At 41.4% G+C, this 25,781-nt stretch overlaps 1 protein-coding gene across 1 annotated transcript; it reads right to left on the bottom strand.

Annotated features, from left to right (window-relative positions):
* Nucleotides 1-863: 863 nt before the first annotated feature.
* Nucleotides 864-24,454, bottom strand: LOC137882509 (scavenger receptor cysteine-rich type 1 protein M130-like). The gene is made up of 12 exons (XM_068724850.1): nt 24,168-24,454; nt 19,696-20,010; nt 19,318-19,602; nt 15,194-15,517; nt 14,816-15,100; nt 10,150-10,473; nt 9,772-10,056; nt 5,312-5,635; nt 4,937-5,218; nt 2,683-3,012; nt 1,997-2,079; nt 864-1,896 (listed from the first exon to the last, which is right to left on the bottom strand). The coding sequence occupies exons 2-12, from the start codon at nt 19,811-19,813 to the stop codon at nt 1,774-1,776; spliced, it is 2,763 nt and encodes a 920-aa protein (XP_068580951.1). The 5' UTR covers nt 19,814-20,010; nt 24,168-24,454; the 3' UTR covers nt 864-1,773.
* Nucleotides 24,455-25,781: the final 1,327 nt, after the last annotated feature.

Consider the following 25,781-nt stretch of genomic DNA (forward strand, 5'->3'; position numbering starts at 1 on the left):
TGTAAAGTGAATCAAAGGTTTTAAACAGACTTAGGAGTCTCTTTGTTGATCCAGACCAGGTTTATTAAGTCTCCATCAAGAGGGTTCTGACCCAGACCTGGTCTTATGTGGTCTAGATGAAAAAAACCTGTTAAATGTCCCTTTGTTCTGTTGTTGTAAAGTGAATCAAAGGTGTTAAAGATATAAATACAGGTTTTAAACAGACTTAAGAGTCTCTTTGTTCTCTGATATCAAGCTCTACCACTGCGTACCCTTGTTGCTAAGCGAGGTTAAAAGAGGAACATTTTCACATCAAGTCCGGCATGATGTCGTCTAACTCAAAACTTTAGCTTTCCATGACAAACTTCTCCAAGAAAATAAAAAAAGTAGATTGTGAAAGTTGGGAACAATATAAATAAAAACTACTTATCACATCATTTTAACTTAATCTCTTATTATTTTGACTAAATATCTTTAAAAAAGTTTAAAAAAATAAGCAAAGTTCTTATGAAATAAGAAAAACCCATAATTACAACATTCTTATCAATAAGAAAAATATTTAGTTACATAATGTAAATTCATGAAGTACGAAATCAGCAACATTTTTATGAAAAAGGTAATTTTGTTAATTACAAAATCAAGCAAAACGCTCATGATTTAAGCAAAATCCTTTATTATAATTTTTTTGAATTCCTTAATTACAAAATTAACTCAATTTATGAGGAACAAAAATTAGCTAAATTATTGCGAAATAAGCAAAATCCTTAATTATTAAAACAAGCTAAATCCATGACAAAGTTCTTATGAAAAAAGCAAAATCCTTAACTATTACAAAAATTGTAAATGCCTTGATTGCAACATTATTTACATTCATGAAGTACAAAATAAGCAAAATTCTTATGAAATAAGTAAAATCCTAAATTACAAAATTAACCAAAATGCATGTTTTAAGTAAAACCCTCTAATTATAAAAAAACAAGCAAAATCTAAAATTACAGTTGTCTTATGATGCAAGCAGAATCCTTCATTATAAAAAATAATCAAAATCCTTAATAACAATATTCTAACGAAATAAGAAAAGCCTTAATTATGAAAAAAATAAGTAAAATCCTTAAATACAAAATGAAGTAAAATCATGAAGTACAACAATGAAGTAAAATCATGAAGTACAACAATGAAGTAAAATCATGAAGTACAACAATGAGCAAAATAGTAACATTTGTGAAAGAGAAATAAATGAGGTTTTAGGGGCTGATCACAGCGGGACGTTGTTCATATTTGTATTATGAATATCTTTTAGCTAAATGTTGTCCTGCTGCCAAAATCTTGCTCACTACAATAAGTGAAGTCATGAAGTTCATTCTATGTTTTAAAGGACAAACAGCAACAGATTGTCAACATTGAGTATCGTTCTACAGAATGTAGAAGATATAAGTCAATGGGTCATGTTTATTCTAATACATCACATTAACATTGATCCTGATAGTCTTTGGTTTCTGCTTGGACTCTGGTAAACCTGCTCTCAAGTCTAGTTTTAAATGAAACTTTATATCTGTGAGGTGTTTTTAAAGATTTATGTCTTCAGCAGGAACCAATGGGCTTGGAGCTGAGAGCCACAGACAGGAAGTCAGAAGGTATGGAGAGACCAACACATTGTTGAGAGTAACAAAGACAGGCTGTAATAATGTGATATCATATTCAGCCTTCTGGTTTAAGGGAACATGCTATCAAAGGGAGCTGATGGTGGTTGTGTGGTAGAAATCATCTGGATGTGAGAGGAGCTCCTTGGAGGAGCTACTCTGCTCCCTGAGCTTCTTCTTCTTCTTCTTCTTCTTCTTCTTCAGCTGCAGGAACACCCAGGATATAATGATCCAGCTCAGTGTTCTTCTGTCTGCACGGCATCTGCCCCCTGTTGGCCTGGAGAGACATGACAGCACAGTCCTGTCTTCAGTTCACTGAACACAGAGCGAGAGCTTCATTTCAGTCGCTGGTCTAAACAACAGACGTGTGTCAGTACCTTACAGTAGAAGTAAAGGGCAACGTTCACCACCAGCAGAGTCAGTGGCAGGACGATGGCTTTGATGATCAGAGGTAATGGATCTGAAGAAACACATGGACAGTCATCACATCACACGACATCATGAGTCCAACAGCTCCATTGACCCTGAAACCTACAACCACTGACACGTATTACTCTCCATGTTTACTTCATGTTCACTGTTTGAATCACAGACGTTAGAGAAGAAGTGGACCTATCGTACATAATTGCTATCATTAACGACGTCTCAACGTTTGGTCTCCAGGATCAGCCTGGTTCTCTGAGTGAGGTATCGGAGCACACCGCCCTTCTTGCTTCTGATAGGTGGAGGAACTACACTTGAAAATGGCGAGTTGGGGGCTGAGGGGTGTTATGAGTGATGTGGTGGCAGTGCAGCTTTGTGATTGGTCACATCAAAAGCTGCTTCAGTTCTCAGAGAACCAGAGTTATCCTGGTAACCAAACCTGCTCTGTCCTACAGTAGATTGTTAGCTGTTGTCTTTGATGGACTTTGTTTAGGTTTGGTTACTATATGACATGTGTAACACAATGACAGGAGTCACAGTGTCACTCCAGAAACAACAACATGGACTCTGTGGTCAGCTGATCATCTTCAGTCAGTCTGGACCAATCATCTTCAAACCTGCATGTAAACAGTCAGCTTACCCAAGACAGTGATGGAGAGCAGACGGCTCTCAGAGGAGAAGGTATGATTAAAAACATATACGTGATAAACACAGCTGTAGCTTCCTTGGTGGGCGGGCTCTGCAGCAGGAAACAGGAAGTGGGCAGAGTGATTGACAGCTGGCTGGGTGTAGTTGTGTGCTGAGTTGGAGGAGGTGAAGGTGAGCTGGAAGGAGCCTCCTGGGTACTGTGGCTGGATGGAGCAGAGGATGGTGAAGGTGGAGCGCCTGAGCGCCCGAGCCCCCTGCTGCTGGGCCTCAGAGACCCCGTACATTGAGGAGGACACAGAGATGATTGGCTGAAGCAGCAGGTCTGTAAACACAGAGAGATGATAAAAGTTCACGTTTACCCTCCGTTGAACAAGATGGACCCTGAATGAGGACGTGATGTCACAGGTCTGACAGACAGACAGAGAGACAGACAGGTGTGTCCTGCCAGGTGGAGCTCAGCAGTCTATGGAGGCTTTGAAGCTTCCAGAAACAAGCCCACCTCTCTACACTTCAGGATGACGTTGTCCTGGTTAACTTTACAGTTCAGTCCAATGCAAACCCACTGACTGTCACTGTGACAGAGGAAGGAACATACTGGAAACATTGCTGTCAGAGATGATGTCATAGATCAGGGGTCACTAATCGGACTGCGGACCGGATCCGGACCCAGACGTCGTTGTATCCGGACCCTGGACCTAAAACCGTTATATAATTGAGAATTAACCGGCACAGCTTTTCCAGCCTTTATGGCACTTGTTCAGCGGTGCAAGAAACACACCGACCAATAGGTACATCCCAAGTCTCTTAGTTGTCGTTTCCTCGCTCTTCGCTTGAACCGGAAGTTGTTCTGCGCCGCCATATTGACGGCCGACCCAAAGCTCTTATTCCTGCTCGGAGGATCGAGGATCGAGGAGCCATGAGCGAGGACGCACGAGAACAGGCTTCCAGGAAGTGTTTTAAGGGCCCCTTACTGTTCGTCAGTGATGTGATTGGACGCTGCAGCTGATCGGACTGACTGACTACAGTTTCACACCAGAGTGAAGACAGAGCACAGATTAAACTCTAGTTTATATTTGATATGTTTTCTGATTCATCTGGTTTAAATTGATGTTCATTGTAGTCTGAACAACAAAAGGATCACAAACAACTTTCTTCATTCATTAGAAAGATTTGTCTTTCCATGATCCAATATTTCCCTCAATAACTTTTATTATGGAAACAATTATAGATAATTTAGTCCTAAATAAAGTAGGATGTAAATAGTTGAATAAGGAGTTGAAATAAACAGCTCTAAACAATATTGACAGCAAACAATGGGTTAAACTAAGTGGACAGCACTGCTCATTTACTGCTTCATCTCAGTTGATTTAGCCGAGAGTTTTGTTCAAGGCTGTCTGTGAAGAGTAAAAGTTGCTGAGTCACTGGACCAGAGGACGCCATTGCTGACCAGAAAGGACTGTTGGTGTGTTCCTGAGGAGGACTTCACCGCCGTGGTCTTCACCTCCGCTGTCAACATGTTTCATTTTTTGGACCACAAACTGTTTTCTCCGAGACTGAAGCTGAACTGTGACTTTAGACTTTCTGTGTCTTTGCTCTGCTGAGGATAAGGATTCAGGAGGCATCACCGCACCCGAGCTCCACAGGCCTGCAGCTTTCTTATTGTTGTGTGAGTGAGTGTGTGTGGGCCCATGTGTGTTTAAAGTTGAACTATTCTGTTATACACTGAGTTCTGCTGTAGTGAATAAGTGAATACAGGGAATAGGGGTTTTCACAAAGAAAGCTGAAGACATTTAAGTTGTGTTGATAGAAGATAATTCACTTTTATATATTTGTCCAAACTATTTGTTTACTTATTAACTTTTGGTTTCATATTATTTCAGAAAGTACTATTTCTTATGTTAAAAGGTTTCTAATTTGAGTTATTGCTGTTTTGTTTCTTGTCCCCCGAAATCGTAAATATGATTTGAACATTGTAAAAAGCAGTCAGTAAACCTTCATTTCCTTTTCATCCCAAAAAGTTGTCTGTGGTCAGTTATTTAAAATAGAGTGTGGTCTAAGTTTGACAGTTTATTTAGTTTATTAAGAGCGTAATATAAATAATCTAAATTTCACCCAAATCAGGTAAACCTTGGTGGTAGCTACCTTAGGATACCAAACACCCCATCATTCCAGTTTAAAGGGTAACTTAGGTCTACTCTCTATAGAGTGTTGGGGTGCTACATAGATGATGTCACTGATGGGCTTACCTGAGCAGGTGAGATCCACGATGAAGGAAGAGGAACCTGATGTTAAACAATCTCTCAGAGCAGATCCAGAGTCAACACAGTGAGAGTAGATCCACCACACAGATCTCTCTGAGGACTCCTCTCTCTGTCTGATAGAAACAGCAGAGCCACAGTCCAGATCTCTACAGACAACAGCTGCTGTCTTCAGGGTCCAGAGAGAGTAATCTACTGGTCTCCAGTCTCCTTGTTTCACCTCCAGTGTTCCTGCACAGTGACTGTCTCCTCCCACCAACCTGACAGGTTCTGAACAGAAACAAGAGAGTCGTCAGTAAAAGAACAAAGTGAGTTTCAGTAGAACAGAAATGAACCAGATCAAAGCTGCAGCTCCTCTTCTACCTGAGCAGGTGAGTCCAACAGCTTTGCCAGGTGAGCAGGTGTTTCTATCTGAGCCTGAGCTTCTACAGTCCAGCAGAGCAGACTCATTGCCTCCACACTGGAACTCTTTGGTCCACATTGGAGCCTCCACTTCTCCATAGAGCGCCCCCTGGAGGACTGAAGGAGCCCCACAGCCAAGCTCCCTACAGACCACCTCTGCATCCTGCTGGTCAAAGTCATCTTCACACACTGAGGACCACCACTGGTTAGACTGGTTAGACTGGTTAGACTTCACCTCCAGTCTGCCTGAGCACAGACTAGTCCCATTCACCAGCCTGACAGAGTCTGGAGAGATGATAGAAGATGAAAGAGAGAGAGAGAAAAGACACCAGACACTAAATAACAAGATGTCATGAAACAACGATTCAGAGACACAATTCAATAACACAATAAGTCAATAATATTTATATACTAATAATAATAATCAATAACCAGCTAGCTAAGTTAGCTCAAAACACAAATATCAAAGATCATAAAGTTAACATATTGAGTCAGACTGGAGGAGAATTCTTTTCATGTTTACTGAGATTCAAACAGCGTCTGTCTTGTCTGCAATGTGAGCGTGGTCTGACCAAAGTAGGACACTTTGGAGCTGCATTATGAAACGGAGCTCAGAAGCTCAGAGACGGATTAGTGCTACTGGGTTCATCATGTTGTGCTAACAGAGAGAATGTTCCTCTACTTCCTTTATTATCATGTAGAATTCAGCAGCAAGCGTTGTGGTGAAGATGTTCAACATGAAAGAAGGGAGGGATGTTGCCTTGAAGACTGTGAGTTGTGTTGGGACCAGGACTCTACAGAGAATGGTATTCTGGACTCACTTGGAGGAGAAGGGCTTTGAACACAGAGACCTACTGCTGCACACTGATGTAAGATGCTGAGCAGAGGAACATTGTTGTTGACATTCAGTGAGACTTTCTGAATCTTTCATCACATGCAGAAGATGCACAGCTAGAGGACTACCAGTGGCTTCTGGATTCAGTGTTTGTGACAGATCTCCCTCTACTGTTCAACGAAGCTGATTTAGAGCTGCAGGATTCTGATGAACATGTCATCAACAGGATCAGTGAAGGAAACACGTTTAAAAGACACAACTGCTGTCAAGTAGGCTTCAACGCTGTGAACTTTCCTCACATGCAGACAGAAGTGAAACATCAGGACAAAGACATTGTGCAGCTTAACATCTCTGAGGAGCAACATGAGAACATCAGAAGAGCTTCACTGAGAGCTAAATAGTATCAGTGTTCCACCTGGACAGCTCTGCTGCTGAGACAGAGATTCTCTCACTGCACATTTACATTGAGATCAAATCAAGGGAAACACCTGGCATGAATGAAGAGTTATGGGACTTACTGATGGAACACAAGTATCCACACCTCAGAAGATGTGCCTTGAACTTGATGAAGAAACATGTCTCCACTTCAGCAACACCAGGTGCTGAGCCAGTAGAGTTAAACATGCAGAAAAGTCACGTTTGAAAGCAGACAATGGAGAATCTAACGGTACACCGAATAAGGAAGAGACAGGTGAAGGCTCATGAAGGGATAGAGCACCTCAGAGAGTGTTTTATACACAGATTCCCAGGATGTAGTCAGGGAGGGACTGGACCACAACATAGGAAGTAGATTGTCGCATAGATGAAGCCCTGGTGTAAAAGTTAACTATTAAAACAAGTTAGTTCCTAATAAAGTTGGATGAAATAACTCAGTAAGGAAATCAACCTGAAAGTAATTTAGTTTAATCAAGAGAAAGTGGTTAACTGAGGGATTAAGATCATTTAGTCCTAAATAAAGTAGGATGTAAATAGTTGAATAAGGAGTTGAAATAAACAGCTCTAAACAATATTGACAGCAAACAATGGGTTAAACTAAGTGAGAGTTAAAAAATAAAAAAAACACCGATAGTGCCTTCAGTTTGAGCTTTGTTGTTTGATTGGTTACTCTAGGTGTCATTCAGCCTCACCTGCGGTAATTGGTTGTAGGTAAAGGAGAGGGCGGGGCGAAGAGAAAAGAAACGCAGAGAGAGAAATAAAGAGAGAACAGGAGGAATGCAGAGACATGTGAGGGGAGGTAGCTTGGTGAATGTTTAGGTTAGATAAGGAAACTGTTAGCTGTGGACACCACTGCTCATTTACTGCTTCATCTCAGTTGATTTAGCCGAGAGTTTTGTTCAAGGCTGTCTGTGAAGCAGTGACGTGCGGTGAGGCTCGTGTCTGGTGAGGCTCTGACTCTACAGAAGTCAGATTTACAAATATATCAACCCAATAGAGAAGCTTCCATCACCATTCAACTGGCAGCTTGACCATTGACTACTGGTTGTTTTTCATATTTCATATCAGCATTCTTTACACACACATAGGTAAGGAACATATCTGATTACACCGGGAGCGTTTCAGAAGCGGAGCGCTCGCGGGCGCCACCCGCGAAAATCTGCGTAACAACCAGGATGTATAAAGAGAACAACAAACACATAAAAGGTTACTTTACCTGTCCGACGATGAACTGATGTTGATTTGGTCATAATTCACTGTTTTTTGAGACATTTTTAAGCTTAGATATTGAATCTTACGTTCTTGTGGTCAAAGCAAAATATAAGAAGAAGAGAAGTGGAGAAGAAGAGAAGCGTAGAAGAAGAAGAGAAGTGTAGAAGAAGAGAAGTGTAGAAGAAGAAGAGAAGCGTAGAAGAAGAAGAGAAGCGTAGAAGAAGAAGAGAAGCGTAGAAGAAGAAGAGAAGCGTAGAAGAAGAGAAGTGTAGAAGAGAAGCGTAGAAGAAGAAGAGAAGCGTAGAAGAAGAAGAGAAGCGTAGAAGAAGAAGAGAAGTGTAGAAGAAGAAGAGAAGCGTAGAAGAAGAGAAGCGTAGAAGAAGAAGAGAAGTGTAGAAGAAGAAGAGAAGCGTAGAAGAAGAGAAGCGTAGAAGAGAAGTGTAGAAGAAGAGAAGCGTAGAAGAAGAAGAGAAGTGTAGAAGAAGAAGAGAAGCGTAGAAGAAGAAGAGAAGTGTAGAAGAAGAAGAGAAGTGTAGAAGAAGAGAAGCTTAGAAGAAGAGAAGCGTAGAAGAAGAAGAGAAGTGTAGAAGAAGAGCAACAACAGAACAAGCATAAACCGACCCGTGGGCTCTCTCTCGCCCCCTTCAGTGAGTCAGAGGTACTGTTTGCCTCTCTGTGCTTTTTCACTGCGGTTTAATGTCAGATCAACACTAAACATGTTCTACACAGACGTGAAACACATTATTCTATGTAAAGAAAGGACATATAATAAAAGAGTCTACAGATATTACAGTGGTGACAAACAATGAGACAGAAAAAGACACAATCTCAACCCAGTTAGTGATGATTCACAGTCTGAGGTGAGGAACAGCTGGTCACTGTCTCACCTCACTGTCTCCTCTGTTTGAACAGGACATGACATCATTCAGAGATTTAGATTATAAAAAGGCTTGAAATGATTGGAATCATACAGAAATTACATTTATAGCACAGATCAGTAGAGAAATATTAATATTTATTTTATTTTAGCATTATTTGTTTTTTACTTGTCCCCTGACCTCACGTCCCTGCTGTGAAGAGTAAAAGTTGCTGAGTCACTGGACCAGAGGACGCCATTGCTGACCAGAAAGGACTGTTGGTGTGTTCCTGAGGAGGACTTCACCGCCGTGGTCTTCACCTCCGCTGTCAACGTGTTTCATTTTTTGGACCACAAACTGTTTTCTCCGAGACTGAAGCTGAACTGTGACTTTAGACTTTCTGTGTCTTTGCTCTGCTGAGGATAAGGATTCAGGAGGCATCACCGCACCCGAGCTCCACAGGCCTGCAGCTTTCTTATTGTTGTGTGAGTGAGTGTGTGTGGGCCCATGTGTGTTTAAAGTTGAACTATTCTGTTATACACTGAGTTCTGCTGTAGTGAAGAAGTGAATACAGGGAATAGGGGTTTTCACAAAGAAAGCTGAAGACATTTAAGTTGTGTTGATAGAAGATAATTCACTTTTATATACTTGTCCAAACAATTTGTTTACTTATTAACTTTTGGTTTCATATTATTTCAGAAAGTACTATTTCTTATGTTAAAAGGTTTCTAATTTGAGTTATTGCTGTTTTGCTTCTTGTCCCCCGAAATCGTAAATATGATTTGAACATTGTAAAAAGCAGTCAGTAAACCTTCATTTCCTTTTCATCCCAAAAAGTTGTCTGTGGTCAGTTATTTAAAATAGAGTGTGGTCTAAGTGTTTAGATCTATTAAGTTTGACAGTTTATTAAGTTTATTAAGAGCGTAATATAAATAATCTAAATTTCACCCAAATCAGGTAAACCTTGGTGGTAGCTACCTTAGGATACCAAACACCCCATCATTCCAGTTTAAAGGGTAACTTAGGTCTACTCTCTATAGAGTGTTGGGGTGCTACATAGATGATGTCACTGATGGGCTTACCTGAGCAGGTGAGATCCACGATGGAGGAAGAGGAACCTGATGTTAAACAATCTCTCAGAGCAGATCCAGAGTCAACACAGTAAGAATTGATCCACCACACAGATCTCTCTGAGGACTCCTTTCTCCGTCTGGTAGAAACAGCAGCGCCACAGTCCAGATCTCTACAGGCAACAGCTGCTGTCTTCAGGCTCCAGAAAGAGTCTTCTACTGGTCTCCAGTCTCCTTGATGTTTCACCTCCAGTGTTCCTGCACAGCGACTGTCTCCTCCCACCAACCTGACAGGTTCTGAACAGAAACAAGAGAGTCATCAGTAAAAGAACAAAGTGAGTTTCAGTAGAACAGAAATGAACCAGATCAAAGCTGCAGCTCCTCTTCTACCTGAGCAGGTGAGTCCAACAGCTTTGCCAGGTGAGCAGGTGTTTCTATCTGAGCCTGAGCTTCTACAGTCCAGCAGAGCAGACTCATTGCCTCCACACTGGAACTCTTTGGTCCACATTGGAGCCTCCACTTCTCCATAGAGCGCCCCCTGGAGGACTGAAGGAGCCCCACAGCCAAGCTCCCTACAGACCACCTCTGCATCCTGCTGGTCAAAGTCATCTTCACACACTGAGGACCACCACTGGTTAGACTGGTTAGACTGGTTAGACTTCACCTCCAGTCTGCCTGAGCACCGACTAGTCCCATTCACCAGCCTGACAGAGTCTGGAGAGATGATAGAAGATGAAAGAGAGAGAGAGAAAAGACACCAGACACTAAATAACAAGATGTCATGAAACAACGATTCAGAGACACAATTCAATAACACAATAAGTCAATAATATTTATATACTAATAATAATAATCAATAACCAGCTAGCTAAGTTAGCTCAAAACACAAATATCAAAGATCATAAAGTTAACATATTTAGTCAGACTGGAGGAGAATTCTTTTCATGTTTACTGAGATTCAAACAGCGTCTGTCTTGTCTGCAATGTGAGCGTGGACTTACCAAAGTAGGACACTTTGGAGCTGCATTATGAAACGGAGCTCAGAAGCTTAGAGACGGATTAGTGCTACTGGGTTCATCATGTTGTGCTAACAGAGAGAATGTTCCTCTACTTCCTTTATTATCATGTAGAATTCAGCAGCAAGCGTTGTGGTGAAGATGATCAACATGAAAGAAGGGAGGCATGTTGCCTTGAAGACTGTGAGTTGTGTTGGGACCAGGACTCTACAGAGAATGGTATTCTGGACTCACTTGGAGGAGAAGGGCTTTGAACACAGAGACCTACTGCTGCACACTGATGTAAGATGCTGAGCAGAGGAACATTGTTGTTGACATTCAGTGAGACTTTCTGAATCTTTCATCACATGCAGAAGATGCACAGCTAGAGGACTACCAGTGGCTTCTGGATTCAGTGTTTGTGACAGATCTCCCTCTACTGTTCAACGAAGCTGATTTAGAGCTGCAGGATTATGATGAACATGTCATCAACAGGATCAGTGAAGGAAACACGTTTAAAAGACACAACTGCTGTCAAGTAGGCTTCAACGCTGTGAACTTTCCTCACATGCAGACAGAAGTGAAACATCAGGACAAAGACATTGTGCAGCTTGACATCTATGAGGAGCAACATGAGAACATCAGAAGAGCTTCACTGAGAGCTAAATAGTATCAGTGTTCCACCTGGACAGCTTTGCTGCTGAGACAGAGATTCTCTCACTGCACATTTACATTGAGATCAAATCAAGGGAAACACCTGGCATGAATGAAGAGTTATGGGACTTCCTGATGGAACACAAGTATCCACACCTCAGAAGATGTGCCTTGAACTTGATGAAGAAACATGTCTCCACTTCAGCAACACCAGGTGCTGAGCCAGTAGAGTTAAACATGCAGAAAAGTCACGTTTGAAAGCAGACAATGGAGAATTTAACGGTACACCGAATAAGGAAGAGACAAGTGAAGACTCATGAAGGGATAGAGCACCTCAGAGAGTGTTTTATACACAGATTCCCAGGATGTAGTCAGGGAGGGACTGGACCACAACATAGGAAGTAGATTGTCACATAGATGAAGCCCTGGTGTAAAAGTTAGCTATTAAAACAAGTTAGTTCCTAATAAAGTTGGATGAAATAACTCAGTAAGGAAATCAACCTGAAAGTAATTTAGTTTAATAAAGAGAAAGTGGTTAACTGAGGGATTAAGATCATTTAGTCCTAAATAAAGTAGGATGTAAATAGTTGAATAAGGAGTTGAAATAAACAGCTCTAAACAATATTGACAGCAAACAATGGGTTAAACTAAGTGAGAGTTAAAACAATAAAAAAACACCGATAGTGCCTTCAGTTTGAGCTTTGTTGTTTGATTGGTTACTCTAGGTGTCATTCAGCCTCACCTGCGGTAATTGGTTGTAGGTAAAGGAGAGGGCGGGGCGAAGAGAAAAGAAACGCAGAGAGAGAAATAAAGAGAGAACAGGAGGAATGCAGAGACATGTGAGGGGAGGTAGCTTGGTGAATGTTTAGGTTAGATAAGGAAACTGTTAGCTGTGGACACCACTGCTCATTTACTGCTTCATCTCAGTTGATTTAGCTGAGAGTTTTGTTCAAGGCTGTCTGTGAAGCAGTGACGTGCGGTGAGGCTCGTGTCTGGTGAGGCTCTGACTCTACAGAAGTCAGATTTACAAATATATCAACCCAATAGAGAAGCTTCCATCACCATTCAACTGGCAGCTTGACCATTGACTACTGGTTGTTTTTCATATTTCATATCAGCATTCTTTACACACACACATAGGTAAGGAACATATCTGATTACACCGGGAGCGTTTCAGAAGCGGAGCGCTCGCGGGCGCCACCCGCGAAAATCTGCGTAACAACCAGGATGTATAAAGAGAACAACAAACACATAAAAGGTTACTTTACCTGTCCGGCGATGAACTGATGTTGATTTGGTCATAATTCACTGTTTTTTGAGACATTTTTAAGCTTAGATATTGAATCTTACGTTCTTGTGGTCAAAGCAAAATATAAGAAGAGAAGTGTAGAAGAAGAGAAGTGTCGAAGAAGAGAAGCATAGAAGAAGAGAAGTGTAGAAGAAGAAGAGAAGCATAGAAGAAGAAGAGAAGCGTAGAAGAAGAAGAGAAGTGTAGAAGAAGAAGAGAAGTGTAGAAGAAGAAGAGAAGTGTAGAAGAAGAAGAGAAGTGTAGAAGAAGAGAAGTGTAGAAGAAGAAGAGAAGTGTAGAAGAAGAAGAAGAGAAGCGTAGAAGAAGAGAAGTGTAGAAGAAGAAGAGAAGTGTAGAAGAAGAAGAGAAGTGTCGAAGAAGAAGAAGAGAAGTGTCGAAGAAGAAGAAGAGAAGTGTCGAAGAAGAAGAAGAGAAGTGTAGAAGAAGAAGAGAAGTGTAGAAGAAGAAGAGAAGCGTAGAAGAAGAGAAGCGTAGAAGAAGAGAAGTGTAGAAGAAGAGAAGTGTAGAAGAAGAAGAGAAGCGTAGAAGAAGAGAAGTGTAGAAGAAGAGAAGTGTAGAAGAAGAAGAGAAGCGTAGAAGAAGAGAAGCGTAGAAGAAGAGAAGTGTAGAAGAAGAAGAGAAGCGTAGAAGAAGAGAAGCGTAGAAGAAGAGAAGCGTAGAAGAAGAAGAGAAGCGTAGAAGAAGAAGAGAAGCGTAGAAGAAGAGAAGTGTAGAAGAAGAAGAGAAGCGTAGAAGAAGAAGAGAAGTGTAGAAGAAGAGCAACAACAGAACAAGCATAAACCGACCCGTGGGCTCTCTCTCGCCCCCTTCAGTGAGGCAGAGGTACTGTTTACCTCTCTGTGCTTTTTCACTGCGGTTTAATGTCAGATCAACACTAAACATGTTCTACACAGACGTGAAATACATTATTCTATGTAAAGAAAGGACATATAATAAAAGAGTCTACAGATATTACAGTGGTGACAAACAATGAGACAGAAAAAGACACAATCTCAACCCAGTTAGTGATGATTCACAGTCTGAGGTGAGGAACAGCTGGTCACTGTCTCACCTCACTGTCTCCTCTGTTTGAACAGGACATGACATCATTCAGAGATTTAGATTATAAAAAGGCTTGAAATGATTGGAATCATACAGAAATTACATTTATAGCACAGATCAGTAGAGAAATATTAATATTTATTTTAGCATTATTTATTTTTTACTTGTCCCCTGACCTCACGTCCCTGCTGTGAAGAGTAAAAGTTGCTGAGTCACTGGACCAGAGGACGCCATTGCTGACCAGAAAGGACTGTTGGTGTGTTCCTGAGGAGGACTTCACCGCCGTGGTCTTCACCTCCGCTGTCAACGTGTTTCATTTTTTGGACCACAAACTGTTTTCTCCGAGACTGAAGCTGAACTGTGACTTTAGACTTTCTGTGTCTTTGCTCTGCTGAGGATAAGGATTCAGGAGGCATCACCGCACCCGAGCTCCACAGGCCTGCAGCTTTCTCATTGTTGTGTGAGTGAGTGTGTGTGGGCCCATGTGTGTTTAAAGTTGAACTATTCTGTTATACACTGAGTTCTGCTGTAGTGAAGAAGTGAATAAAGGGAATAGGGGTTTTCACAAAGAAAGCTGAAGACATTTAAGTTGTGTTGATAGAAGATAATTCACTTTTATATACTTGTCCAAACTATTTGTTTACTTATTAACTGTTGGTTTCATGTTATTTCAGAAAGTACTATTTATTATGTTAAAAGGTTTCTAATTTGAGTTATTGCTGTTTTGCTTCTTGTCCCCCGAAATCGTAAATATGATTTGAACATTGTAAAAAGCAGTCAGTAAACCTTTATTTCCTTTTCATCCCAAAAAGTTGTCTGTGGTCAGTTATTTCAAATAGAGTGTGGTCTAAGTGTTTAGATCTATTAAGTTTGACAGTTTATTAAGTTTATTAAGAGCGTAATATAAATAATCTAAATTTCACCCAAATCAGGTAAACCTTGGTGGTAGCTACCTTAGGATACCAAACACCCCATCATTCCAGTTTAAAGGGTAACTTAGGTCTACTCTCTATAGAGTGTTGGGGTGCTACATAGATGATGTCACTGATGGGCTTACCTGAGCAGGTGAGATCCATGATGAAGGGAGAGAAAGATGATGTTAAACACTCTCTCAGAGCAGATCCAGAGGCAACACAGTCAGAGTTGATCCACCACACAGATCTCTCTGAGGACTCCTCTCTCTGTCTGGTGGAAACAGCAGAGCCACAGTCCAGATCTCTACAGGCAACAGCTGCTTTCTTCAGGCTCCAGAAAGAGTCATCTACTGGTCTCCAGTCTCCTTGATGTTTCACCTCCAGTGTTCCTGCACAGCGACTGGCTCCTCCCACCAACCTGACAGGTTCTGAACAGAAACAAGAGAGTCGTCAGTAAAAGAACAAAGTGAGTTTCAGTAGAACAGAAATGAACCAGATCAAAGCTGCAGCTCCTCTTCTACCTGAGCAGGTGAGTCCAACAGCTTTGCCAGGTGAGCAGGTGTTTCTATCTGAGCCTGAGCTTCTACAGTCCAGCAGAGCAGACTCATGGCCTCCACACTGGAACTCTTTGGTCCACATTGGAGCCTCCACTTCTCCATAGAGCGCCCCCTGGAGGACTGAAGGAGCCCCACAGCCAAGCTCCCTACAGACCACCTCTGCATCCTGCTGGTCAAAGTCATCTTCACACACTGAGGACCACCACTGGTTAGACTGGTTAGACTGGTTAGACTTCACCTCCAGTCTGCCTGAGCACAGACTAGTCCCATTCACCAGCCTGACAGAGTCTGAAGAGATGATAGAAGATGAAAGAGAGAGAGAGAAAAGACACCAGACCTAAATAACAAGATGTCATGAAACAATGATTCAGAGACACAATTCAATTACACAATAAGTCAATAATATTTATATACTAATAATAATAATAATCAATAACCAGCTAGCTAAGTTAGCTCAAAACACAAATATCAAAGATCATAAAGTTAACATATTTAGTCAGACTGGAGGAGTATTCTTTTCATGTTTACTGAGATTCAAACAGCGTCTGTCTTGTCTGCAATGTGAGCGTGGTCTGACCAAAGTAGGACACTTTGGAGCTGCATTATGAAACGGAGCTCAGAAGCTCAGAGACGGATTAGTGCTACTGGGTTCATCATGTTGTGATAACAGAGAGAATGTTCCTCTACTTCCTTTATTATCATGTAGAATTCAGCAGCAAGCGTTGTGGTGAAGATGATCAACATGAAAGAAGGGAGGGATGTTGCCTTGAAGACTGTGAGTTGTGTTGGGACCAGGACTCTACAGAGAATGGTCTTCTGGACTCACTTGGAGGAGAAGGGCTTTGAACACAGAGACCTACTGCTGCACACTGATGTAAGATGCTGAGCAGAGGAACATTGTTGTTGACATTCAGTGAGACTTTCTGAATCTTTCATCACATGCAGAAGATGCACAGCTAGAGGACTACCAGTGGCTTCTGGATTCAGTGTTTGTGACAGATCTCCCTCTACTGTTCAACGAAGCTGATTTAGAGCTGCAGGATTATGATGAACATGTCATCAACAGGATCAGTGAAGGAAACACGTTTAAAAGACACAACTGCTGTCAAGTAGGCTTCAACGCTGTGAACTTTCCTCACATGCAGACAGAAGTGAAACATCAGGGCAAAGACATTGTGCAGCTTGACATCTCTGAGGAGCAACATGAGAACATCAGAAGAGCTTCACTGAGAGCTAAATAGTATCAGTGTTCCACCTGGACAGCTCTGCTGCTGAGACAGAGATTCTCTCACTGCACATTTACATTGAGATCAAATCAAGGGAAACACCTGGCATGAATGAAGAGTTATGGGACTTACTGATGGAACACAAGTATCCACACCTCAGAAGATGTGCCTTGAACTTGATGAAGAAACATGTCTCCACTTCAGCAACACCAGGTGCTGAGCCAGTAGAGTTAAACATGCAGAAAAGTCACGTTTGAAAGCAGACAATGGAGAATCTAACGGTACACCGAATAAGGAAGAGACAGGTGAAGACTCATGAAGGGATAGAGCACCTCAGAGAGTGTTTTATACACAGATTCCCAGGATGTAGTCAGGGAGGGACTGGACCACAACATAGGAAGTAGATTGTCACATAGATGAAGCCCTGGTGTAAAAGTTAGCTATTAAAACAAGTTAGTTCCTAATAAAGTTGGATGAAATAACTCAGTAAGGAAATCAACCTGAAAGTAATTTAGTTTAATCAAGAGAAAGTGGTTAACTGAGGGATTAAGATCATTTAGTCCTAAATAAAGTAGGATGTAAATAGTTGAATAAGGAGTTGAAATAAACAGCTCTAAACAATATTGACAGCAAACAATGGGTTAAACTAAGTGAGAGTTAAAACAATAAAAAAACACCGATAGTGCCTTCAGTTTGAGCTTTGTTGTTTGATTGGTTACTCTAGGTGTCATTCAGCCTCACCTGCGGTAATTGGTTGTAGGTAAAGGAGAGGGCGGGGCGAAGAGAAAAGAAACGCAGAGAGAGAAATAAAGAGAGAACAGGAGGAATGCAGAGACATGTGAGGGGAGGTAGCTTGGTGAATGTTTAGGTTAGATAAGGAAACTGTTAGCTGTGGACACCACTGCTCATTTACTGCTTCATCTCAGTTGATTTAGCCGAGAGTTTTGTTCAAGGCTGTCTGTGAAGCAGTGACGTGCGGTGAGGCTCGTGTCTGGTGAGGCTCTGACTCTACAGAAGTCAGATTTACAAATATATCAACCCAATAGAGAAGCTTCCATCACCATTCAACTGGCAGCTTGACCATTGACTACTGGTTGTTTTTCATATTTCATATCAGCATTCTTTACACACACATAGGTAAGGAACATATCTGATTACACCGGGAGCGTTTCAGAAGCGGAGCGCTCGCGGGCGCCACCCGCGAAAATCTGCGTAACAACCAGGATGTATAAAGAGAACAACAAACACATAAAAGGTTACTTTACCTGTCCGACGATGAACTGATGTTGATTTGGTCATAATTCACTGTTTTTTGAGACATTTTTAAGCTTAGATATTGAATCTTACGTTCTTGTGGTCAAAGCAAAATATAAGAAGAAGAGAAGTGTAGAAGAAGAAGAGAAGTGTAGAAGAAGAGAAGTGTAGAAGAAGAAGAGAAGCGTAGAAGAAGAAGAGAAGTGTAGAAGAATAGAAGTGTAGAAGAAGAAGAGAAGCTTAGAAGAAGAGAAGTGTAGAAGAAGAGCAACAACAGAACAAACATAAACCGACCCGTGGGCTCTCTCTCGCCCCCTTCAGTGAGGCAGAGGTACTGTTTACCTCTCTGTGCTTTTTCACTGCGGTTTAATGTCAGATCAACACTAAACATGTTCTACACAGACGTGAAATACATTATTCTATGTAAAGAAAGGACATATAATAAAAGAGTCTACAGATATTACAGTGGTGACAAACAATGAGACAGAAAAAGACACAATCTCAACCCAGTTAGTGATGATTCACAGTCTGAGGTGAGGAACAGCTGGTCACTGTCTCACCTCACTGTCTCCTCTGTTTGAACAGGACATGACATCATTCAGAGATTTAGATTATAAAAAGGCTTGAAATGATTGGAATCATACAGAAATTACATTTATAGCACAGATCAGTAGAGAAATATTAATATTTATTTTATTTTAGCATTATTTGTTTTTTACTTGTCCCCTGACCTCACGTCCCTGCTGTGAAGAGTAAAAGTTGCTGAGTCACTGGACCAGAGGACGCCATTGCTGACCAGAAAGGACTGTTGGTGTGTTCCTGAGGAGGACTTCACCGCCGTGGTCTTCACCTCCGCTGTCAACGTGTTTCATTTTTTGGACCACAAACTGTTTTCTCCGAGACTGAAGCTGAACTGTGACTTTAGACTTTCTGTGTCTTTGCTCTGCTGAGGATAAGGATTCAGGAGGCATCACCGCACCCGAGCTCCACAGGCCTGCAGCTTTCTTATTGTTGTGTGAGTGAGTGTGTGTGGGCCCATGTGTGTTTAAAGTTGAACTATTCTGTTATACACTGAGTTCTGCTGTAGTGAAGAAGTGAATAAAGGGAATAGGGGTTTTCACAAAGAAAGCTGAAGACATTTAAGTTGTGTTGATAGAAGATAATTCACTTTTATATACTTGTCCAAACTATTTGTTTACTTATTAACTTTTGGTTTCATATTATTTCAGAAAGTACTATTTCTTATGTTAAAAGGTTTCTAATTTGAGTTATTGCTGTTTTGTTGTCCCCCAAAATCGTAAATATGATTTGAACATTGTAAAAAGCAGTCAGTAAACCTTCATTTCCTTTTCATCCCAAAAAGTTGTCTGTGGTCAGTTATTTAAAATAGAGTGTGGTCTAAGTGTTTAGATCTATTAAGTTTGACAGTTTATTTAGTTTATTAAGAGCGTAATATAAATAATCTAAATTTCACCCAAATCAGGTAAACCTTGGTGGTAGCTACCTTAGGATACCAAACACCCCATCATTCCAGTTTAAAGGGTAACTTAGGTCTACTCTCTATAGAGTGTTGGGGTGCTACATAGATGATGTCACTGATGGGCTTACCTGAGCAGGTGAGATCCACGATGAAGGAAGAGGAACTTGATGTTAAACAATCTCTCAGAGCAGATCCAGAGTAAACACAGTAAGAGTTGATCCACCACACAGATCTCCATGAGGACTCCTCTCTCCGTCTGATAGAAACAGCATAGCCACAGTCCAGATCTCTACAGGCAACAGCTGCTGTCTTCAGGCTCCAGAAAGAGTCATCTACTGGTCTCCAGTCTCCTTGATGTTTCACCTCCAGTGTTCCTGCACAGCGACTGGCTCCTCCCACCAACCTGACAGGTTCTGAACAGAAACAAGAGAGTCGTCAGTAAAAGAACAAAGTGAGTTTCAGTAGAACAGAAATGAACCAGATCAAAGCTGCAGCTCCTCTTCTACCTGAGCAGGTGAGTCCAACAGCTTTGCCAGGTGAGCAGGTGTTTCTATCTGAGCCTGAGCTTCTACAGTCCAGCAGAACAGACTCATGGCCTCCACACTGGAACTCTTTGGTCCACATTGGAGCCTCCACTTCTCCATAGAGCGCCCCCTGGAGGACTGAAGGAGCCCCACAGCCAAGCTCCCTACAGACCACCTCTGCATCCTGCTGGTCAAAGTCATCTTCACACACTGAGGACCACCACTGGTTAGACTGGTTAGACTTCACCTCCAGTCTGCCTGAGCACAGACTAGTCCCATTCACCAGCCTGACAGAGTCTGAAGAGATGATAGAAGATGAAAGAGAGAGAGAGAAAAGACACCAGACACTAAATAACAAGATGTCATGAAACAATGATTCAGAGACACAATTCAATAACACAATAAGTCAATAATATTTATATACTAATAATAATAATCAATAACCAGCTAGCTAAGTTAGCTCAAAACACAAATATCAAAGATCATAAAGTTAACATATTTAGTCAGACTGGAGGAGGATTCTTTTCATGTTTACTGAGATTCAAACAGCGTCTGTCTTGTCTGCAGTGTGAGCGTGGTCTTACCAAAGTAGGACACTTTGGAGCTGCATTATGAAACGGAGCTCAGAAGCTCAGAGACGGATTAGTGCTACTGGGTTCATCATGTTGTGATAACACAGAGAATGTTCCTCTACTTCCTTTATTATCATGTAGAATTCAGCAGCAAGCGTTGTGGTGAAGATGATCAACATGAAAGAAGGGAGGGATGTTGCCTTGAAGACTGTGAGTTGTGTTGGGACCAGGACTCTACAGAGAATGGTCTTCTGGACTCACTTGGAGGAGAAGGGCTTTGAACACAGAGACCTACTGCTGCACACTGATGTAAGATGCTGAGCAGAGGAACATTGTTGTTGACATTCAGTGAGACTTTCTGAATCTTTCATCACATGCAGAAGATGCACAGCTAGAGGACTACCAGTGGCTTCTGGATTCAGTGTTTGTGACAGATCTCCCTCTACTGTTCAACGAAGCTGATTTAGAGCTGCAGGATTCTGATGAACATGTCATCAACAGGATCAGTGAAGGAAACACGTTTAAAAGACAACTGCTGTCAAGTAGGCTTCAACGCTGTGAACTTTCCTCACATGCAGACAGAAGTGAAACATCAGGACAAAGACATTGTGCAGCTTGACATCTATGAGGAGCAACATGAGAACATCAGAAGAGCTTCACTGAGAGCTAAATAGTATCAGTGTTCCACCTGGACAGCTCTGCTGCTGAGACAGAGATTCTCTCACTGCACATTTACATTGAGATCAAATCAAGGGAAACACCTGGCATGAATGAAGAGTTATGGGACTTACTGATGGAACACAAGTATCCACACCTCAGAAGATGTGCCTTGAACTTGATGAAGAAACATGTCTCCACTTCAGCAACACCAGGTGCTGAGCCAGTAGAGTTAAACATGCAGAAAAGTCACGTTTGAAAGCAGACAATGGAGAATTTAACGGTACACCGAATAAGGAAGAGACAGGTGAAGACTCATGAAGGGATAGAGCACCTCAGAGAGTGTTTTATACACAGATTCCCAGGATGTAGTCAGGGAGGGACTGGACCACAACATAGGAAGTAGATTGTCACATAGATGAAGCCCTGGTGTAAAAGTTAACTATTAAAACAAGTTAGTTCCTAATAAAGTTGGATGAAATAACTCAGTAAGGAAATCAACCTGAAAGTAATTTAGTTTAATCAAGAGAAAGGGGTTAACTGAGGGATTAAGATCATTTAGTCCTAAATAAAGTAGGATGTAAATAGTTGAATAAGGAGTTGAAATAAACAGCTCTAAACAATATTGACAGCAAACAATGGGTTAAACTAAGTGAGAGTTAAAACAATAAAAAAACACCGATAGTGCCTTCAGTTTGAGCTTTGTTGTTTGATTGGTTACTCTAGGTGTCATTCAGCCTCACCTGCAGTAATTGGTTGTAGGTAAAGGAGAGGGCGGGGCGAAGAGAAAAGAAACGCAGAGAGAGAAATAAAGAGAGAACAGGAGGAATGCAGAGACATGTGAGGGGAGGTAGCTTGGTGAATGTTTAGGTTAGATAAGGAAACTGTTAGCTGTGGACACCACTGCTCATTTACTGCTTCATCTCAGTTGATTTAGCCGAGAGTTTTGTTCAAGGCTGTCTGTGAAGCAGTGACGTGCGGTGAGGCTCGTGTCTGGTGAGGCTCTGACTCTACAGAAGTCAGATTTACAAATATATCAACCCAATAGAGAAGCTTCCATCACCATTCAACTGGCAGCTTGACCATTGACTACTGGTTGTTTTTCATATTTCATATCAGCATTCTTTACACACACATAGGTAAGGAACATATCTGATTACACCGGGAGCGTTTCAGAAGCGGAGCGCTCGCGGGCGCCACCCGCGAAAATCTGCGTAACAACCAGGATGTATAAAGAGAACAACAAACACATAAAAGGTTACTTTACCTGTCCGACGATGAACTGATGTTGATTTGGTCATAATTCACTGTTTTTAGAGACATTTTTAAGCTTAGATATTGAATCTTACGTTCTTGTGGTCAAAGCAAAATATAAGAAGAAGAGAAGTGTAGAAGAGAAGTGTAGAAGAAGAAGAGAAGTGTAGAAGAAGAGAAGCGTAGAAGAAGAGAAGCGTAGAAGAAGAAGAGAAGCTTAGAAGAAGAGAAGCGTAGAAGAAGAAGAGAAGCTTAGAAGAAGAGAAGCTTAGAAGAAGAGAAGCGTAGAAGAAGAAGAGAAGTGTAGAAGAAGAGAAGTGTAGAAGAAGAGAAGCGTAGAAGAAGAAGAGAAGCGTAGAAGAAGAAGAGAAGCGTAGAAGAAGAAGAGAAGCTTAGAAGAAGAGAAGCGTAGAAGAAGAGAAGCTTAGAAGAAGAGAAGCTTAGAAGAAGAGAAGCGTAGAAGAAGAAGAGAAGTGTAGAAGAGAAGCGTAGAAGAAGAAGAGAAGCGTAGAAGAAGAGAAGCGTAGAAGAAGAAGAGAAGCGTAGAAGAAGAAGAGAAGCGTAGAAGAAGAGAAGTGTAGAAGAAGAAGAGAAGCGTAGAAGAAGAAGAGAAGTGTAGAAGAAGAGCAACAACAGAACAAGCATAAACCGACCCGTGGGCTCTCTCTCGCCCCCTTCAGTGAGGCAGAGGTACTGTTTGTCTCTCTGTGCTTTTTCACTGCGGTTTAATGTCAGATCAACACTAAACATGTTCTACACAGACGTGAAACACATTATTCTATGTAAAGAAAGGACATATAATAAAAGAGTCTACAGATATTACAGTGGTGACAAACAATGAGACAGAAAAAGACACGATCTCAACCCAGTTAGTGATGATTCACAGTCTGAGGTGAGGAACAGCTGGTCACTGTCTTACCTCACTGTCTCCTCTGTTTGAACAGGACATGACATCATTCAGAGATTTAGATTATAAAAAGGCTTGAAATGATTGGAATCATACAGAAATTACATTTATAGCACAGATCAGTAGAGAAATATTAATATTTATTTTATTTTAGCATTATTTGTTTTTTACTTGTCCCCTGACCTCACGTCCCTGCTGTGAAGAGTAAAAGTTGCTGAGTCACTGGACCAGAGGACGCCATTGTTGACCAGAAAGGACTGTTGGTGTGTTCCTGAGGAGGACTTCACCGCCGTGGTCTTCACCTCCGCTGTCAACGTGTTTCATTTTTTGGACCACAAACTGTTTTCTCCGAGACTGAAGCTGAACTGTGACTTTAGACTTTCTGTGTCTTTGCTCTGCTGAGGATAAGGATTCAGGAGGCATCACCGCACCCGAGCTCCACAGGCCTGCAGCTTTCTCATTGTTGTGTGAGTGAGTGTGTGTGGGCCCATGTGTGTTTAAAGTTGAACTATTCTGTTATACACTGAGTTCTGCTGTAGTGAAGAAGTGAATACAGGGAATAGGGGTTTTCACAAAGAAAGCTGAAGACATTTAAGTTGTGTTGATAGAAGATAATTCACTTTTATATACTTGTCCAAACAATTTGTTTACTTATTAACTTTTGGTTTCATATTATTTCAGAAAGTACTATTTCTTATGTTAAAAGGTTTCTAATTTGAGTTATTGCTGTTTTGTTTCTTGTCCCCCGAAATCGTAAATATGATTTGAACATTGTAAAAAGCAGTCAGTAAACCTTCATTTCCTTTTCATCCCAAAAAGTTGTCTGTGGTCAGTTATTTAAAATAGAGTGTGGTCTAAGTGTTTAGATCTATTAAGTTTGACAGTTTATTTAGTTTATTAAGAGCGTAATATAAATAATCTAAATTTCACCCAAATCAGGTAAACCTTGGTGGTAGCTACCTTAGGATACCAAACACCCCATCATTCCAGTTTAAAGGGTAACTTAGGTCTACTCTCTATAGAGTGTTGGGGTGCTACATAGATGATGTCACTGATGGGCTTACCTGAGCAGGTGAGATCCACGATGGAGGAAGAGGAACTTGATGTTAAACACTCTCTCAGAGCAGATCCAGAGTCAACACAGTCAGAGTTGATCCTCCACACAGATCTCTTTGAGGACTCCTCTCTCCGTCTGATAGAAACAGCAGAGCCACAGTCCAGATCTCTACAGGCAACAGCTGCTGTCTTCAGGCTCCAGTAAGAGTCTTCTACTGGTCTCCAGTCTCCTTGATGTTTCACCTCCAGTGTTCCTGCACAGCGACTGGCTCCTCCCACCAACCTGACAGGTTCTGAACAGAAACAAGAGAGTCGTCAGTAAATAACTAAATATAATTATTAAAATATCAAACTTGACTTCTGATTCTGCTTCATTAAATCTTTATTTCTCTTTTCTTTCTCTATTCACCTGTTGATGTGTGATTTCCTTCAGCCTGGAGTCCTGGAGAAATAGACACATATTTGTTTATTGAAGTAAATATAAAAAAATACACAAATATTTGTTTTTAAATGTATTTGCAATTTTCATCAAAACTTATTTGGATGTTTTTACATTTATATTCAGACAGTTGAACCTGCATTTAAAAACAGGAATGTTTATTAGACGTCTCCTTCCTTTGCAGCCAATCACAGAAGAGTAGATTAAAGGGTCATATTTGTTGTGACAATAATGTGTTAATTCTCATTTAGCCCCTCCCCTCAGAAGGCAGAGCTTCCTGAGGGGAGGGGCTAAAACAGAGAAATGTCCAAAGTTAAAAAGACAGCAGCACACATCCAAACACTTCCAACTCACCCACCATGACATACAATCACAACAAGCATTGTGTTGCTTGAGTATACGTCAGTGTGAGAAGCTTTCAGACAGAAGCAGTCATTAGCTGAGACCTGCTGTTGAAGTTTCTCTGAGTACAGTTGTTTAGCATCTCTCAGCTCATGGCTGAACCTGTGCTTAGACTCTTTAAACCTGTCCTTGTCTCCTCTCCTAAACGCTTCCTCCTTGTACAACCTTAAGAGTGATTTATGCTTGCTGCATCCGTGAGGGGTCTCCAGTGTTTCCCCCCCAAAGGCTGGAACACGATGCTGCTAACTGCTACTTATTATAACAACATATTATTTTGATTATTATCAGGCAGTACATGGAGGGGACAGGATGCAGAAGTGGGTCACAGAGATCACTGTGGATGGGCCGGGCCACTAGCTTCCCGCCCATAGCACAGGTTCTACACAAAACCTTTGTCTCTCAGTGTGGTTGTGTTACTTCTATGTGCTCTTTATGTAATCGGTCTGTTCCTCACCACAAAGTCTCAAATGAATCCACTGACAACAACATGAACAAAATGACTGCTGTCTTGTTTCTTTGACACGTTTTTGATGGGAACGACAATCGTGACTCGCTGGGTGCATCTACCCACAATGCCTTGTGGGATAACCAGCCCCCTACTCTGCCTCCGATTGGCTCCACCCTTCCAGGCGTTACAGGTGTCTGCTATATGCTAACGTTAGCCTAGCTAAGGCGGAAGGAGAATGAGCTCATTTTGTTGTTCCAGTAGTCCAAAGGTAGGCTACCCGGTCCGAAGATACCAGAGGGCTGAGCACCAACGCAGCAGAGACACAGACCAGAA

The sequence above is a fragment of the Cebidichthys violaceus genome, unplaced genomic scaffold (genome assembly GCF_023349555.1).
Source record: "Cebidichthys violaceus isolate CVI_PGR_0920_01 unplaced genomic scaffold, fCebVio1.0.p SCAF_32, whole genome shotgun sequence".
Classification (NCBI taxonomy): Eukaryota; Metazoa; Chordata; class Actinopteri; order Perciformes; family Stichaeidae; genus Cebidichthys; species Cebidichthys violaceus.

What these genes read in the sequence shown, in the direction of transcription:
- LOC137882509 (XM_068724850.1), bottom strand. Translation starts at nt 19,813, where the DNA reads ATGTGGACCAAAGAGTTCCAGTGTGGAGGCCATGAGTCTGTTCTGCTG. An exon ending in CGTGGATCTCACCTGCTCAG is followed by an intron (nt 5,636 to 9,771) that starts GTAAGCCCATCA and finishes TCATCTCTCCAG; the next exon opens with ACTCTGTCAGGCTGGTGAAT. An exon ending in TGTTGGACTCACCTGCTCAG is followed by an intron (nt 5,219 to 5,311) that starts GTAGAAGAGGAG and finishes GTTTCTGTTCAG; the next exon opens with AACCTGTCAGGTTGGTGGGA.